An 18,085-nucleotide genomic window follows, 5' to 3' on the forward strand; every position below is an offset into this window, starting at 1 on the left:
AGGAGACAAGGAGGAGTCAGCGGGGAGATTATAAAAGCATGTGCGCTGTTGCTGGTTAGCCACCTTCCACGCACTTTCTATCAGGCGTATCCCCCCCTACGACCGTCCTCTGCGGCTTTCGAAGCAGTGGGTCAAACAACGACGCTAACACTGGAGCTGTAAAATTAACAACGGGGTGAGTAAAAACAAGTTGCTTTGGATTTAATTTAAGTTGCTCTGTCTATGTTTTGTTGGCTGTTTCGAAATGGCGAATTCACCCATTTGGTCCGCAACCCTACAGTAATGTTGCATTTTTTGCTAACTGTGGCTAACATTTGACATTACATTTAAATCTGTCATAACGGACGATCAGTGCGCGAGACCAGTGCTCGCTATTTGACCGTTATGCCTCGGGAGCAGCGTGTTAATGTTAGCTAAACGGTTAGCCTCCCTGAGGCTTTTGTAGCGGCCGCTAACTGCTAAACTGAAAACATCATGGCTTTTCTGACATATCGGCTCATCTTTGCCCAGACTGCAGTATTGTTCTCAGTTTCGGTATGTGTTATATTCTTACATTTGCTTATTTGAATGGCTCTAACTAGCTAAACGTGCGTGGTTGTTGCAGTTAGCTGTTGCTGTTGTTGCACTGCGATTATTGTTGTTGTTGCCTCATGAACATGTGACGAATGAAAGCTAACGCAAATCCGCCACGGTCCGATATTATTCTGCTGGGCTTTCATTTAAACGCTGGTGATTGCACGTCGGCATCTCAGATTTTTATTCTGTGTTTTGTGTTATTGTCCACAGGGCTCCCGTTTAAAGCGCCGCAGCAAGCTCACCAGCCAGCGCAGTGTGATCACTTGCGACTCTCTCTGAAACGACTTTCTGTTTCGGAGAAGAAGCAAATTGATTTCCCAAAACAAAACCACTGCCGCCGCCGCACACCCACCAAAAATCGCCCCAAATCGAAGCAAAATGGTTCAAAATAAGATCACCGAAGTCACTGGATTCCACCGCTCGTTCAAGGTGAGCTTGAGATTTGTTGAGGGGACATGTATAAATGCTAATCATGCCTTTTGGGAAGTCTCTCTAATCAGAGCACATTAGTCATCATGTATGAGAGGACCTCACCTTGCTATATATAAACACATATGGCTGACGCATGCTGTGTGGCCTGATGTCACGTGTGTGTTCAGCTAATGGAATTATATCCTGTAGGTGAAGAGCTGTTGCAGACAACATGGCCCTTGCATTCATATTCAGCAATATACTTTGGATTATTTGGTGTCTATGAATCAGACATTCATGATTTATGTAAAATCTTCAGCCCATCAGCTGATGTACTGCTTCAAGCCCATTTCAGTTTATGGTTGCAGGAAGGGAGATAAGGAGGGTTCTAATCAGTTATGATTAACAGTTGATGGTCTCAGCTAAATAGTTCATTGATAAGATACCTTAACAAACACGTTTTTATTGTACTCCCCAGGGGCAAAATCCCTTTGAATCTGACGACTTCACTAAAAATGGATCCCATCTTATTGATTCGTCATTTAATTTTGATTCCTCCCCAAGACATGGTGAGTATTTTAAGTTGAGTGTCTTGAAAACTGTAACTGTTATCTGAGTTCTGTCCATACAATACCTTCTCCAGTTTGGCAGAAATGTACTATTTACACTCAACAAAAACATTGTGCTTGCCCTCTAAACTTTGTTTCCCCTTTAGTGCTTTCTTGAGCTTGTTTGGTTATTTACCAACTAGCAGATAATTATGTAGGCACTCCTGTTTTTACAGACATGCCTTCCAGCCAGCCTATTGACATTCCCGATGCCAAGAAGAGAAACAAAAAGAAAAAGCGTTGCCGGGCAACTGACAGTTTCTCTGGACGATTTGAGGGTAAAAGCTTTTTATTTCCAGTATCATTATTTTGCTGTTTAGAAAGAATTGTCATTACAGACTAGAAAAGATTCTGCTCCTTCATAAGGAGTATTTTCTTAACTTGTTAACTCTGTGCCACAGATGTCTACAGACTGCAGGAAGAGGTACTAGGAGAGGGCGCTTATGCCAGAGTGCAAACATGCATCAACCTCATCACCAACAAAGAATATGCTGTAAAGGTAAGCCAACAGACACTCACAAACACTTAATGGATGACTGTAATATATTTGAAAACATTAGCATAATGCATGTCGTCTTGTTTCCTGCAAGTCGCCGCTCCTTTCTCAGGAGTCTGTGAATGTCGTGGTTGCTACATAACACTTGAGCTGTCTGTGAGGGGTACCATGTCTAGTGATGAATATAGAGATGTTTTTTATATACCATCGAAGAGGTCAATGGAAAAAGACAGGCTACAGGATGTGGGTCATAGTGTTCATGTTGCCGTTTTTTCACTGGTCATTCTATAGAATCTTACTGAGGAAAGTTCTGATCCTGGGGCAGGATGTTTTGTTTTTTTTTTCCTTTTAGTTCAGCTCTTTAGCGGATGTCTGCAGGCTCTCATCTGTGTTGTGCTACTGCTGTGCTTTTTTTCCCTTTTTTTTTCTTTGAGTGTGTAACACTAGAGGCTGTTAGCAGGCCCCTCCCCTCAATGTTTTTCTACTTGGCCAGCCTATCAGAGAGCTGGGAGGGATATACCCACCCCTTTTCTTTACTCCTATTGCCTACAGAGGACGCTCTTAGTGAGAACATTGTGTACTGGATACTGTGCCAAAACAAAAAACCCACAGAGAGGAGGAGGGGTGTACTGGGTGAGAGTTATGACCCAGGGTGTTTACACTGCTTTGTTCTCCTTCTCACTCAGTACAGTTGTACTTTTGTTTTTTTCCCCTTTTCCTCTCCATATGGGGTGTGGACTTGTTAATACATATCTTGACTCCTTGGGACTTCCCTTTTTTAGCTTTTAAATACAATTCTCATTTCCTCATTTTAAGGAACAAAACATTGTGAAATCTTTTTCTTTGCTGAAGTGTAGAAAAGTAGAACTGGGGCTTGTTTTTCTTATAAATTCTTGGCCCCTCACGTACTAATCCCATTGGGACAATGTGCATGAACGATGCGCTATTTTTTAACTCCTAATTAAAGCCTGTTTGCAGTTTAATTCTGTTGAAGTTTGAACCAAAGTGGCAGTTAAAGAGTGGTTCCCCAGTGGAGCAAGTGTCCATAGCCTGCATTAATATTTCAGAGGAATTGGAGCACAGGTTCAGTCATATGGCCATGATCTTTTAGTATTGTTTACACTGGGATGGTTTGGTAGGTCCCTAGGGACTTGACAGTCCTGGGGGAGGAGGCACGACAGTCGGTACTTATTGGAGGTCATTTAGGAGTCGGAGGGGGCTCAGACTGCTCCTGCCAGATGTCCAGTCTCGCCCCTCCCCCTCCAGGCTGGGGTGAGTTGTGTAGGCTCCTTGTGTTGCAATTGTAACAAAAGCCTTAGAGCAGCAAGGACAAGCAGAGGGCTGTGCAGTGCCCTGGTTTCCCAACATATCCTTTGCCTTAAAGGTACTATTTCACAACCCTGGGTTGATGTTTGAACCTGCAGTGTGACTTAGTGGGGCCTTGTTTTGCAGCAGGCTGCTGGGATATGGATAAATAACCATAAATCAGTTCATCCCAAATAACTGCCATCCAGTTTATGTTGATATGCATTTATCTGCACATGTCATTATCAGAGTGGGTGGTTTGTGTAGTGATCCAGCGAAAAAGTGAACTGAGTGGGGGCTGTTTGTGCTGCTGACTCAGACTGGAACAGTGCAGAGGCTTTGGACTGCTCACAGGCCTCTTGTCTGTGCATTAATCCTAGACACACACTGCAACTCTGGCCCCACTGGGCTTCAATAGCAGCTGTAATCCAGCTACCAGGAAGAGAAACATGCACAGCCTCCCAAGCAGACAATAACTAACCAGGGCTGGAAAATTCAGGCCTTTTGCTTTGGTGTCAGCAGTCTGTCTTTCTGTCTCTCTTGGCAGGGCATCGTGCAGCTGGTGGCCCCTCAGTGGTTTAGTTCCAGGCAGCACAGTTATATTTAGAGAGCATTTTTTTGTTGTTATCGTAAACAGTTTTTGGATTAACTCATGGGATGTTTCAAAGGAATGCTCATGGCTCCTTAAGAGCACTTAAGATTTAAATATGGGTCACACATGACTGCTTAATATAGCGCTGCTGTGACTTGATTCATTCTCACTCTGTTCCATCTCTGCTTTGGCATGCTGGACTGAAAGTAGGTTAAACTTGGCAAGTGTGTCACAGGGTGGGATAAAGGTAGGACAACTGGGAAAATGCAGTTCTGGAGGAAACCAGCTACAGGGCTCTGTATATGGAATATATAATCTATGCTACAGTAAACACAGCCACGGGTGGGGTTTTGTGGTGCAGTGGAAGGGGACGGCCTTCACCCAGATATTAACTCTCACAGGCGGGTTGAAATTTTCCTCTACCATCAGAGCACTTTCACAATTGTCCTCCATCCAACTCCTGTGAAAAACATGAAAGTCAGCCTCATTTGTTTACGCTATTTTTAGATAATCTGACTGAACTGTAATGTTCTGTTCCAGATCATCGAGAAAAGACCAGGTCACAGCCGCAGCAGAGTCTTCCGTGAGGTTGAGATGCTCTATCAGTGCCAGGGCCACAGGTAATGTCTTTCTGTCATGACCAACCGCAGTAATGCCATCTGATGAATATATGCGAACAGTACCCAAACTGACTGATCCTATTTGTGCTGAATCACATTGTATTGACACTATAGTGCTGAAATCACACAATTTTCATTAAATGTATACTAGATGACTCTTATCACTGGCTCATAGTGCTCTTTTCTTGTCTAAAGTAACATCCTAGAGCTGGTGGAGTTCTTCGAGGAGGAAGACAAGTTCTACCTGGTGTTTGAAAAGCTTAGAGGAGGTGGGTGAATTATAGCTGCTGCAGGATTCCTGCATCCGATCCCTTTGTTTATTTTTAAACATTCCTGTAATGCATGTGCATGGTCTCTAGTGTTAGCCAGTTGTTTGTGTCTGTGTGTGGGAAGGCATTCATCCAAGTATGTCTTGGTACATGGAGCTCATATACTCTCATTTTCCCCTGTATTAGGGTCAATCTTGGCACAAATTCACAAGAGACGCCATTTCAGTGAGCAGGAAGCCAGTGTTGTCGTGCAGGACATCGCCAGCGCTCTAGATTTTCTGCATAACAAGGGTAAGACCATGTATACAATAATTACTCATGATCACCAAAAAGGCGTAACAACCCCATGGGTATATGCGTACCATGACATAGGATTAAGTTCAGTAATTTGGATTGGACACCATATCGAACAGTACAAAATGGCTTGCTCGTTGTATTAATTGATATGATGATAAAAAAGTTTCCTTGATCATGACAGTGGTCAGATCTTACTACAAACCTGTGGCTGATTTATTTTTATTTTTTTCCCCAGGAATGGCACATAGAGACCTGAAGCCTGAAAACATTCTCTGTGAGCGTGCCGACAAGGTGAGTTTACTGTAAACATATGAGCCTAATTAGTCCAAAGTGCAACTAATGTAGTAATAAAGTTTGTTAACTTGCTGCAAGATTATGATATGAACTGTGGTACTGATAAATGATAGTGGAAATTTTTGGTCCCACAAGTACTGTAGATATCCCACACACATGATATGAGGAGATAATGAAATGTAGATTAATATGAATGATTCTTGTATCGTTGTCAGATTTCCCCGGTCAAGATCTGTGACTTTGACTTGGGCAGTGGGATCAAGCTGAACAGCGACAGCTCACCCATCTCCACCCCTGAGCTCCTCACCCCTGTAAGTCCACCTGCATATTGCACTCCTCTTGTTCGCCAAGCAGTTGAGAACATTTTAGAAATGGTAATGGGACACTGCTAGGGGAAGGGTGAAGGGAAATGCATGTTAACAATTTATGGGTATAGCTATTGAGAGCAAGGAGATTAATCTGTCATACCGTCTTGGTCACATTTCCCTGAACAGTGGTTTTTATGTCCTTGTTGTGGATAAGCAGGCTGTAAAACAATATCTTTATAGTCAAACTGGCTGGTTGCCTATAGGGCAATCCTCAGTGGTGTTAGCTGCAGGACAGCGAGCTGATTGGAAGAGAGAAAATGTTGTTTTGAGGTTAAAGTAGTTCAGTGTTGGGCAGTTTCTCTGAAATGACGTGGATTGTTTCCTGAATGTCCCAAGCTGGCAGCTTTTGCCTTTCCTTATCATGCTACAGTATCAGCAACACATGGATAGATATCCGCCAGTTTGGGGTTATGATTGTTTAACTCCCTTGCTGTCGTCACAACACAAATCATCTGAGCGGCCAGAAAAGTGGACCCTTGCAACCTCAAAGAGGAATGGTAGAGTTGAGCTAGTAAGCTTTCGTCTTGTGTCAACACATGCTGTCTGCTGGTTGTCTGAGGGGCTAAATGGATGGACTGGAGCAGGTGAAGGATAGTGCAGGAATGTAGTGGTGGGTGAGGGGGTTCCCCTACACTGGAGCCCATCCCTGGACTATTTGAAGTGGAGATGGTTGTGGGGCCACGAGGTGCCTCGTGTTTAGTCTACATTGGCCTGTATATATGTCTGCAGTGGGGGGCCTATTCATATGTCTCCTTGTTTTTTTATTATTGAATATGGCCTGCTTCCCTACCCTTTTTATATCAAGTTTTGTTGTGGAAGGAATGTTTCTACAAAACCACAAGACATGATGTGATGCAATGCAAAGAATTCAGTGGGGAAAAAAGTTGATGCCTGAGGACACAATATAATAGCCTTGTAGTGTAATAAGTCTGCAGGGAACACATTGTGACTTTAACAAGGCCATGTCCAATGGTGGAAAGAAGTTACAATGAGATCAAAACACACCAACTCTCTCATTTCCCTTTTCTCCCTCTGTGGTATGAGAAAAACATCCACCCTCTCTTTCTGCTCAGTCTCCGCCCACTGGCCCAAACCCTGCTTGTGCTGGTCTGCGCTTTCTTTATGTTCTTTATACAAAGGCTCTGCATAAGGCTTGTTCTAGAAATTTTAGTCTTTGCCCATATACCTAGCAACTGAGATGTGATTGGCTAGACCAGTGGGAGGGGGAGGGTAACTGGGAGGGACAAACGGCCCGTCTGCTCATGCGCTCTGCTTGTTTTCTTTGCCTTGATCACAGGAACAATGTTATCTGATTTTCATCTCACTGTTGGCACTCTCACCCAGCCCCCACATTCCTACAGTTGCTGTTGCACAATATCATGTGGTTTTGTACTCGCTGTGTATGTTCCTGAATCTGATCCAAATGAATACATTTAATAAAAGTCTAAGGGTTGTTTGAGTGTTTAAGTTTACAGTGGATGTGTCTGTATGCTCTCTAGTACAGACTAGAACCAGCTGGACCACAGAGGAGAGGGACCTTTCTAAGAAAAGGCTAATTTTAGCCTACTAGGAAATCTGCACATGTGGCTGCCTGTCTGCTTAGCATGAAAAAAAATCTGACTGTTCAAATGTCAGTGTTCATGTGTAGCAGTTAGGCTCTACAACGTGAAGACTTTGCACATGAGCAGCGTGGGCAGTTAAAAACAAAATTAAGGAAGTGTCCCTGTTATTCTTGTCATAGATGCAGGTGCTGCAGCTGTATGACAACAGAACAGGTCTGATCACTGTAAGCCTCTTCAGATAATCCTATAGTTCACAAACAGCAGAGGTGTGTCATCAGTGATGTCGGTATGGTCTGACTAGTCACATGATTTCAGGAAAGCCCCAGGTTGCAATACCAACAAAGCCTGTGGTAACAGCAGCTGATTAACAACTATCTGCAGCTTACAGAAAGGTTTGAGGAGGATGTGACTGATGCAAGTTCAGAAGGTGTTTGCAGCAGCAGCACAGGAAGAACAAATGTGATTTTTAGATTGAGGCTCTGTCTCTTATCACAGAGCTGGCAGTTTCAAGCAGCCGTGGTTATCTTTTATCCTGACTGTCTTTTGATTGGCAGTGTGTTTAAAACCAGATTAGCCTCAATTGTTTTATGATAGCGCAGCTATCACATCGCCTTTCACTGTTAGGGCACCTTGGTGGGCAAAAATATCCCTGTTGTATTTCTGTGGCAGCTGCATTTGGCCTGAATCCTCGGGGCTTGTCTGTGGAGGCAGTCACCCCAGACATCATGATGTTGTTGGTGGAAACGTGGGGGTTGGGGTTTTCTCTCCGACAGAAGCAGCTTTGTCTGAGACGATTCCTGTGCAGCAAATTTCATTACATAAGGGTGCAGCAGGGTGGAGGAGGAGTTAAGAGACAGCTGGGATAGGGTACTGGGACACAATAGAGGCCTGCTCAATGTAAACACGCTCGCCTACAGATGGTTTGCCAGACTACAGGCCTCTTAATGATGGCATGTTTTGCTGTGGGCTACTAGACTAAGAAAAACTGATTGGGAAAAGGGCGGATTAACAGGTATTCTAAGAGCAGGTTCTCATACCAGTCGTCTATATTTAGGACAACCTCTTGAAATCTCCAAGAACTTTGACACGAAACACCTTTAATCCAAAGTTGTTCAAGAGGCAACAATGAATTTTCTTTTCCACAAAGCTCTACGTGTCCCGCTGAACTAGCGACCTGCTCCTCTTTTCTGTTCCTAAAGTATTAAAACGGCATTTGGTGTTTGTGTTTCCAAGTTACATAACAGACGAGGGTTCGGCCCAGTCTGTGGCTCTGGACAACCAATCCTCTTTGCCCTGCTCAGTGTTTGGCCTAATTTCCTTCTTAGCTACATAACAGGGCACCGTCAGAGCTGAACCTTCCATTGGCCTCAGCCCATTTTGCCTGGCTTGTGTGCAGCTGGATGGTCAAAGCAGTGACTCACTTCTGCTGCCTGCCTACCCACACTAACGCGCTTCATTATAACATTGCCCTCCCTCCCTCTGCTCTCTATGTAATTGTACACTGTGTTCCTACTTACGTGTCCTGTACGCATTGAGAAATGTTGAATAGCACATTTTAAATGAATCCATCGCTACAGATCAGCATGTGACTATCACATAGGCTGCCCCCACTGCACAGCACAGCCCAAGAGAGGGCCCCAAGCCTTAACACTTAGAACCACGAGGTATCAGCTGAGTGAAGGAATGTGGGGCTTCAGCCAAGAGAGGCTTGTGTTTCTTTTTCTGCTATAGTTGCTGCTTTCTGCTTGTCATCCCTGGGGCTGACACACTTTCTTTGTTTCCTTTTTGTCCCAGTGTGGCTCAGCAGAGTACATGGCACCTGAGGTGGTTGAGGCCTTCAGTGAGGAGGCCACAATTTATGACAAGCGCTGTGACCTGTGGAGCCTTGGAGTCATCCTTTACATCATGCTGAGTGGCTACCCACCCTTCGTAGGCCGCTGTGGTGGTGGCTGTGGCTGGGAATTAGGGGAACCCTGCCACACCTGCCAGGTGAGAATTTGACACATTGCACTGGACATTATTGAGACTTAAACAGTGTATATTCTCATCAAGGTCGGCTTAACTAAATGTTTTTATGTCCATTTCTAGAACACTTTGTTTGAGAGTATCCAGGAAGGAAAATACGAGTTTCCAGAGAAAGACTGGGCTCACATCTCCTCAAGTGCCAAAGACTTAATATCCAAACTTCTTGTTCGGGACGCCAAAAACCGCCTGAGTGCCAGCCAGGTGCTGCAGCACCCCTGGGTGCAGGGGGTAAGTCTTCTAATTGGCAAGCTTCTTCTCCACATCTCTGAATTCTTTTATATTTGGTTACAAGTTGAGGTTTATAAGTAATTAATTTCTTTTTTTTTTATTCAGGGTGCATATGATACTCTGCCGACCTCCATCTTGCATCAAAGGTGAGAAAACTTTAGTTTGCAGTTGCCATTAAAGAGTGTATCCCCTTGGAACCTTTAGTCTGAAGTATTTACAAGATTGATTTTAATTCAGCTATTTTGGTCTCTGATCTTGTCCATTAGATCCAGCAATGCCAGGGATCTGACATTCTTTGCTGACAAGGCCATGGCTGTGAACCGACAGCTGGCTGAACAGGATGGCATGGAAGACCAGCAGCAGCAGGAAGTCCCGTTTGTCATTACAGCTACTGGCTCTTCTATGAGACTCTCTCCTCCTTCCAACTCCAAGCTGGCCAAGCGCAGGCAGCGAGGCAGCCAGCCCAAGGGAGGGCCCGTCTCTGCTGCAGAGCTTCGTCAGCTTTTGGCCCCTCTCGTTATTGTGGGAGACTGTGCCTGAACTTTGTCAACCCTGACCTCCGACCTTCCGTTAAGATTAAAGTCCAGATCTAAGACTGCCCCGAGACTCTCCCTCTCCAGACCTGGCCCTTCTCTCTGACTCTAGCTGGCCTCGGCTCCTCTGCCATTCAGGCTCTATTGCCTCGCTGTAACGGGTGATGCTCCTCGCAGCCCTTTTCTCTAAATGCCTTCTGCCCTTCTGCAGCACTTCTGAAGCACATCAGCCCAGGGCCTGCATATAGCAAACACACACACATGTGCATGTCAGGGTTTGGGAGGAGGGCCAGTTAATGATTTGGGAGAGGGGGGGGGGGGAGGGAGGGAGGGAGAGAGAGAGAGAAAAGTATTTTCTAAGTTATGTTCTTTTGTTTCATAAAACTCAGTTTAGAAGAAATCAAAACACTTGTCTTCAAAACGAAGCTCAGACACCAAAGGACAACCTGTTGTGCTGCTCCCACGTTACAACTGGATCCACTGTGAATTAAGTTATCTGGAATGTTCTCTTTGCCTGTATGTATATGCATGAATGGCCCATCTGCAGATACGTACAAGCTTATGCAATATGCCAAGATGAAGGCTGTTCCTGTCTCGAAGGGATTCAGTATAAAGGGTTGGAAGGGCTGTAAGCCAATGCTGTCCGTGCCTGGTGCGGTCCATTATTATGTGGCTGGGGACTTCAAAGATTGTTTTTTTTTTTTTTTTTTTTTTTTGGTCTCCATTTAAGAAATTCCTCAACACTGAGCCTCTTCTGTAAATGTCTGAGATAAAACTCGCACTCATCTAGCTTGGTGGCCATGCACTTACTGCTCCCAGAGCAACGAATGTTTGTCTGTACCCAGCCAGCCATTTCTTACTTACTGTTGCACCGACTCATACAGTCTATTATGAGCATAGATGCTGAATTATCAGTGGCCACACCTTTCAGTGTTTATATGTGACCATCAGGCAAGTCTAATAGTATTATTTAAACTATTGCACTTGGGTTATGATGCAGGGCCAACCACAAAATGACACTTCTGGGCTCGCTCCGAAGTTTATCTGATATGTTGGTACAAGCTAATTAAATGGCTTGGTTCGGTTACTTCATTGTAAAGAGTTCATGATATGTCCCCTCGCCACAGCTGGAACTTGTGTTGTTTTTTTTGTTTTTTGTTTTTTTTTCTCCTCTGCAAATCAGTTTAAGCATTACGATTTTGAATATTTTGGCAGTAATGGTTAGAGACCCAACCAGAGGTTTGAAAAGCACATTTTGGCCAATGAGACCCAAGTGTCATTTATTGATTAAATACATTTATCTGGATCATCTTTTTTTTGTTCTTCCAAGGGTTCACCATTGTCTTGTTTTTGATGAGACAGCCCTTTGAAAATGATGACATTATAAAATAAAGAGGCAGTTAAAAAAAAGAAACATTTAAAAAAAAAAAAGGAAAAACATTCCACAAAAAGAAAAACAAAAAAAAAAGTCTTCCACGGACGTGTAGCTGTATTAAGTTTACCTTATTTTTCATGTTTGAAAACTCCATGTCAATGTGCCACACTGATATTTTTTTTCCTTTTTTATGGCTGTTAATAAGCTTTTATTTTCTTTATATGGCAATTTTCATGCAGGTGCTGTTCAGTTCAGGTGAAACACCGGATGTTTTCTTTAAGTTTTTTTTTTTTTAAAGTTTTTTTTTATGTTTTCTGTTTTTAAAAGTTCAGAGTATGTGGTGTATGATGAGGTGAGATGGAAAGAGTTTAGATGATCTGGAGCGTTCATGCCCAGCGAAGGCGAGTGTTTAAGTTTTATTTTTTTATGTGTAAGAGTTGGCAATAATCTTTTTTTTTTTTTGTTCAGATTAAGTTCATTAAGCTCATTCTAAAACTGACAGGTAATGGACAGGTGATGAGGTCTCACAACACTGTAGCCATTTCACCAAAGAGGGTTCAAGTCACAATATTGAACATGTGATCCATCACCTAGCAGTGAGAAGTGCAGACTTCTGATTGTCCATGTCCTGTTGCCAGCACTGCAGCGACGGTACTCTGGAAATGGCTCCCTTGGTGTCAAAGGACCCATTATGCTGATAATAGGACACTGTAATAGTTCTAAAATACCTTTCTACAGATGCATAGTTATGGGGTTTTATGTCTTATAATAAGACTTACTTGAATTTGTGTATGCAGCTGTTCTCCATTTGGGAAACTACTTTGCTATCGGTAATCTCAAAGCATTACGCTGATGATCAAGGCAATCTTGGGGTTTTCAAAATTACCAATATCCTTCAGTATTCTGCCTTTTTCTCCCTTTTTTGAGCATCAGACAAGTTGGTCCCTACTTTTTCGATAGGGTTGGATACTCAGATACGCACAGACTTTGGCCATACTCTGTAATATCCTGAGCGGTATAATAAGAGTTTTCGTGGTCATGACCATTTCTACTTTTTGTCAAATGGCAGTAGCTTTTTGGACTGCCTTTTATTGGGGGGAAGGGGGACAAAATGATATCCTTAAGCCTCGCAATTTTTATATTGTAAGTCATTTTGAAGTAAGGAAGTGTTAAAACTCAGTCATTCATTCAAATGGACAGTCCCGTCATCAACCTCCCCACAATTTGAATGTAGCCCACAGGCAAAAGCATTTACAATCCAGCAACATTGATCAAATGTTTTATAATAGTTTATTTCATGGACACCGTGTGGGGTTTATTCTGTCTATGTTGATACGGTCTTCAATCTTTTCTTTGGAGGGTTGACACCTGATTTTAACACTGTCTGAATCACCCCGAGCCCATTGTGTTCATGGGATGAAATCTGAAATAAATGCATACTTTTTAAAGTACAAAAAAATATTTTGATTTAAAATAAGCACTTTACTGTACCATGTGAATGATTGCAGTTCACTCAAGGCAACATTTATGACCGTTGCTACAGAATTTTGTATTGTTTTTCTAAAAAAAAAAAAAAAAAAAATTGCAATAAAATGCTTTGAACTACACATTTGTCTGTCTGGTTACTGTATTGTTGTGTTGTTTTTCTCGAAGCCTGAAGGTCTACAGTGAAAACGCCTGTTTTCTGCTCCCTCCTGTATCTCTAGTTTCATATTAACAGCCTTATCTGTTGGCCAAGGCTGAGGCAGTTCCATCTGATTCAGGGCTGTAAAGCCCTTTATCAGTAGCACTCCCTGATACCTGAGCTGACTGCGTCACATGGCTGTCCTTGGCTGTTGGTAAATATGAGCGCAGTTGTCTCCATACTCTGAAATGTGACAGTGGTTTAACCTTGCGTTAGTCACGCTGAGAGCTGCTGTGTGTTGATGGGAGGGGGCGCTCTTCACAGCACAGGCGGGCCTCGTCTGACCAGACTGATGCAACCTGCTGCAAGAGCTGCAGTTCTGCTGTGCCACCTCATGATGATCTGCCTACAAATACAAAATGACTTCTGCTGAATTTGCTGAATACCAGAGGATCATGTCAGCACCGCTCCATATAAGGATTTGTCATCCTGTCGTTAAAATCAGATCTGAAATAATGTCTGAAGAACTGTCACTGGCGTTTCCTCAAATAGATGAACATAAGCAGGATTTGGCATCAGCAGCAACTGTGTGTACTTGTTGACCTGTCTCTTAGGCCTGCGATTATTGGTCATCACATTTATTTTACCAATCAAAACATCAGTCTATGAAAACAACACATTGTTAAAAAAGAAAATGCACATCACAAGATTTGAAAGCCCATGACATCATGTTATATTTGACCAACAGTCCAAAACTCAACAATAAACAAAATATTACATTTAAAGTCAGTGATGGAATGTAACTAAGAACATCTACTTGAGTACTCTTTACTGTCGTGTTAAAAGACAAACTAAGCCCTTGTGATCTGAAAAGTAACTTGTAACTAAAGCTGTCACATAAATGTAGTGTAGTGGAGTAGAATGTACAATATTTGCCTCTAGGATGCTGTGCAGTAGAAGTATAAAGCTGCATAAAATGGAAATACTCAAGTAAGGACCTCAGATTTGTGCTTTAGTTACATTCCAACACTGGTACTAACTAGATACCAGTGTTGTTAAAAGTACCAAAAAGTCCTACTTGAGTAAAGGAAAGATACTGTGTTAAATATTATTTTGGTCCCCCCCAATTAGTACTTGAGTAAAAGTCTTAAAGTATCTGATATTAAATGTACTGAAGTATCAAAAATACAAGTGAAAGTAGATAATACATATATATGCATGTATTTATTCTGTATAATATGGGTCGACCAATTATTGGATCCCATCTTTTTCGTCTTATTTGACTGCTGATAATCTAAATTAATCTAAAAGTGTGCTACTTTGGTACTGACATTTAGACTCAAACAAAAAGTAAACAAAGTCCTGTTATGTTTGACCAACAGTTCAAAACTCAAAAATACTAAATTTAAGAACCAGTAGTTGAAGGTAACTAAGTACATATATGTATGTATGTATGTACAGATTGTATTGGAAATCATTTACAAAGTACATGCCTGGATCAGGTGACAATCAATCATCAGTGACGCTGAAACCAGCAAATATTTGGACATATTTGATGAAAGTAAAGTATTTCAGCTCTACAAACAATGATCACATTAATAATTTGTCATTATAAATCGTCTATCTTTATAAATCCTTTCTTATAACTCTCCACAGAAATAAAGAGTTAAAACACAAAACAAATGAAAAGAAAAAAACTGCCAGTTGCATAATTTCTATTTCAGCCCTGCAAACGTCATGAGGCCGGAGGAAATTAAATGATGCAACAGCAGAGGGCTTTCTGTACAATCTCCAGAGAACATGTGTGTGTGTGTGTGCGTGTGTGTGTGTGTGTGTGTGTGTGTTTGTGTCTGTGCTCGCGAAGAGAGACTTTACAGGTGTTTGTCTCCCTCTTGTGGACAGATCTCACAGCTGCATGCAGAATCACACTGCCATGATAACGCTGAAGTACATCTACTCAAGTAAAATATTTATAAATGTCATATATTTTTTTAAAGTATGTTTAAATATGTAGAATGTACTTTTATTTGTACTCTTGATTCTTGAATTTATTTTTGCCAGGAAAGTACTTCTGATACTTGAGTACATTTACTGTCAGATACTTTCAAGATTTTTACTTCAGCACTATTGTTATGGGTGGTAAGTAATATTTCAACACAATATCTTTATTTTTTACTCAAGTATGACTTTCGGGCACTTTTTACAGCACTGATATTTAGTTTATAGCAGTTTAGAAATCAAATAAGTAAAAATATGGGATCCAATGAGCAGTGACTGATCTTATAGTATATACTATATCATTTTTTATACTATTAAAATGAGCTCCACTACAGCAGTAAAATGCAACATACACATTACTGCAGCAGTGGTATTAATCCAACAACACCAGATATAATAGAAAAACACTGACAGGGAACATCTTTTTATATCACGAGTACTTTTACTTTTTAAAAAAAACAAAACAAAAAAAACTTTTGTACATCTTGCCTATAACACTATATTTTTACAGTGCGTTAAAGTTACTTTTACTTTGGTAAAGGATCTGAATACTTCTCCCACTACTTGTTATGATTAACAATCTCATAAAGATGCGGTAGACTAAATAAATAACAAATAAAGAACATTTTATTTCTTATTCCATCCATTCCAAACATTACATAAAGGAGGGAACAAACCAACCTTGTGTGAGCCACAGATCATGAGATGTGAAGTCATGAGATCTGAAGAGGGTCAATTCTTTTTTTCTTCTGCACTGTGCACATGAAGATAGAAAATAGGAACATTTTCTGACTGAGTGTTCTTTATAAACTTCATTTGCTCTATTTTCTCTCTCCCTTGTAAGACAGTTTGTAACTTGGAGAAGTGCTAAACAAATAAAGTTGATTATATCCTATCCGAGGTATATACTAATATGACCCCAGTGACAGGAAGTGTTCACAAATAAGAAAATGGCAAAGTTGGCACATTGTAAAGGAAAAGTATTTTTATCCTGGACACTAACATTACTTTCATCTGCATAATCTAACACATCCATGTTGTACTTGACCAAACATTTTTCAGGAGCAGTCTTGAGACAAGTTGAGTAAGAAAGATTATCAGTCTGCAGACACGATCAGTAGAAGGTTTAATGTATTCTGGTGATGCCTTACCTGCATCTCAGTTCCTAAATGACAAGAACAAGTGTCAAGTAATAAAGCTAAGCAGTTACCTGGCTTTCCATTTCATCTCATTAGAAAAACAAACACTAAAGTATTCACGCGCTGAGTTTAATGAAAAATCTCAACTTCAATTTAGGCTAGATGCCTGCAAGTCTTTCTCACAGCAGACACTTTGACCTGTCACAGCAGGAGAAACACCTCAGGTGTTTCTAATAACATGAACGAGGGCTCTGCTGTAATGTTCCAGTAAAACATGTGACATTTGTGATAGACTGAAATTATTATTTTTCTTATTTTCACCTTTGCTTTTGTTTATGTTTGTCTGACATGTCCAACAGTGTTTTCCTTTTTTTAAATGAACCGTGTGTTTATATGACTGGATATCCAGAGTCTTATTATTCTCTCCAAACATTTGAGCCTGAGCCAAGTGCAGGTGTATTTGATCAAGGGTTGTCATGGTCTCAGATTTTCACTACACAGTTATTGTGGCCTAAAGAATTCATGTAACAATTGTACCACCTTACCTATACAAAATCTAGAGAAAAAAAAAAAAAACTCAGTCAAAATCATCTACAACTTTGTTTATTGTGTCTTTTGTATAATTTTCGGATGATGAATTACATTTAAAACACAAGTAGGTGGATAGAGAGTCTGTAACCATACAGTTAGTGTACAAAAATAACAATTACACTTTTTTTCTCCATTTTATGGCAGGTGGCAACTGGTGTTCAGGTATAAAATCACCACTATGAAAAAGTGAGATAAAAAAAACCAAACAAATGATTTAGGAGGCGTTGTATTATTAACATGACTATCGTTAACACCATATCTATATTTCCTTTTTAAATATCAAGATTATCGTCAATATCGTAATATCGAGACACCCATAATTCGATCTTTTCAACACTCTACACTACTCTGCATCACTACTTATAGGTTTAAGTATATTTTAGCTGCTGATGAAATAATGAATTTCCTGTTGTAGAGAAGGGAAGGAACAAATGTACAAGGTAGCAACAAATTCAAATAAGGTAGTCACAAATTCAGCTTTTAAAAACGATTAAAACAATCCCAAAGACCAAATTCAATGTATACATAATAGGATATCATCACAAGAAAGCTTTGAGTGCAACCATTTTAGACATTTCTTAGTTTTAGGCTATTTAACACAGCTGAAATGAGTAATAATTGGTCTGCCCTTCAGTACTTCTGTGTCAAAATAATAATCATTAAGACAGAAACTTTTAACACTATATTCAAGTGACTGCTGCCCCATTCAGAACCATACATCTGAAGCTGAACGAGGTTATGGAGTTGACTCATTAAAACAAACATGTACCTGGGTGAGGAGTGCCAGCTGTTACCACTGATTAGGCCTACCTGTTGAGCACACCTGAGCATCGTGACGGTGTGGACCGGGTCACGTGCTCAGCTGGAGTGTACAAAAAGCCTGAGCACGTGTTGGTGTGAAGTTTGAGAGTGGAGCTGCAGGTAGGTATCATGGAAGATTTTAGGAACCATTTGTGGAGCTTAAACGTTTTTCTACTTCTTGTCAGGACATCTGTGATTTTTTTTTTTTCTCACTAAGAACCCAAGTTGCTGTTGGTGGGGATAAAAAGACACAAATAAAGGTTAAATATTCTTCTTCAGCACATACAAGATGGCTCTCCATGTAAATGTAAGAAATGTTTTTCCTTTTGCTGAAGAAAAATATTTTACTTTTGCTTTATATACTTCTGTAGAT

The 18,085-nt window shown here is 41.1% G+C and overlaps 1 protein-coding gene across 1 annotated transcript; it reads left to right on the top strand.

Moving 5' to 3' along the window:
- The first annotated feature begins 53 nt into the window (after positions 1–53).
- On the top strand, positions 54–10,249 carry mknk2b (MAPK interacting serine/threonine kinase 2b). Its single transcript, XM_084355645.1, has 14 exons — positions 54–175; positions 787–1,005; positions 1,466–1,556; positions 1,772–1,873; positions 1,997–2,094; positions 4,529–4,608; positions 4,804–4,877; positions 5,064–5,168; positions 5,410–5,465; positions 5,684–5,779; positions 9,193–9,387; positions 9,487–9,651; positions 9,757–9,797; positions 9,918–10,249. Exons 2-14 carry the CDS (start codon positions 955–957, stop codon positions 10,189–10,191), a joined length of 1,428 nt encoding a protein of 475 aa, XP_084211771.1. The 5' UTR covers positions 54–175; positions 787–954; the 3' UTR covers positions 10,192–10,249.
- The last annotated feature ends 7,836 nt before the right edge of the window (positions 10,250–18,085 follow it).

The sequence above is a fragment of the Pagrus pagrus genome (genome assembly GCF_965226575.1).
Source record: "Pagrus pagrus genome assembly, chromosome: 6".
In the NCBI taxonomy this organism is placed as follows: domain Eukaryota; kingdom Metazoa; phylum Chordata; class Actinopteri; order Spariformes; family Sparidae; genus Pagrus; species Pagrus pagrus.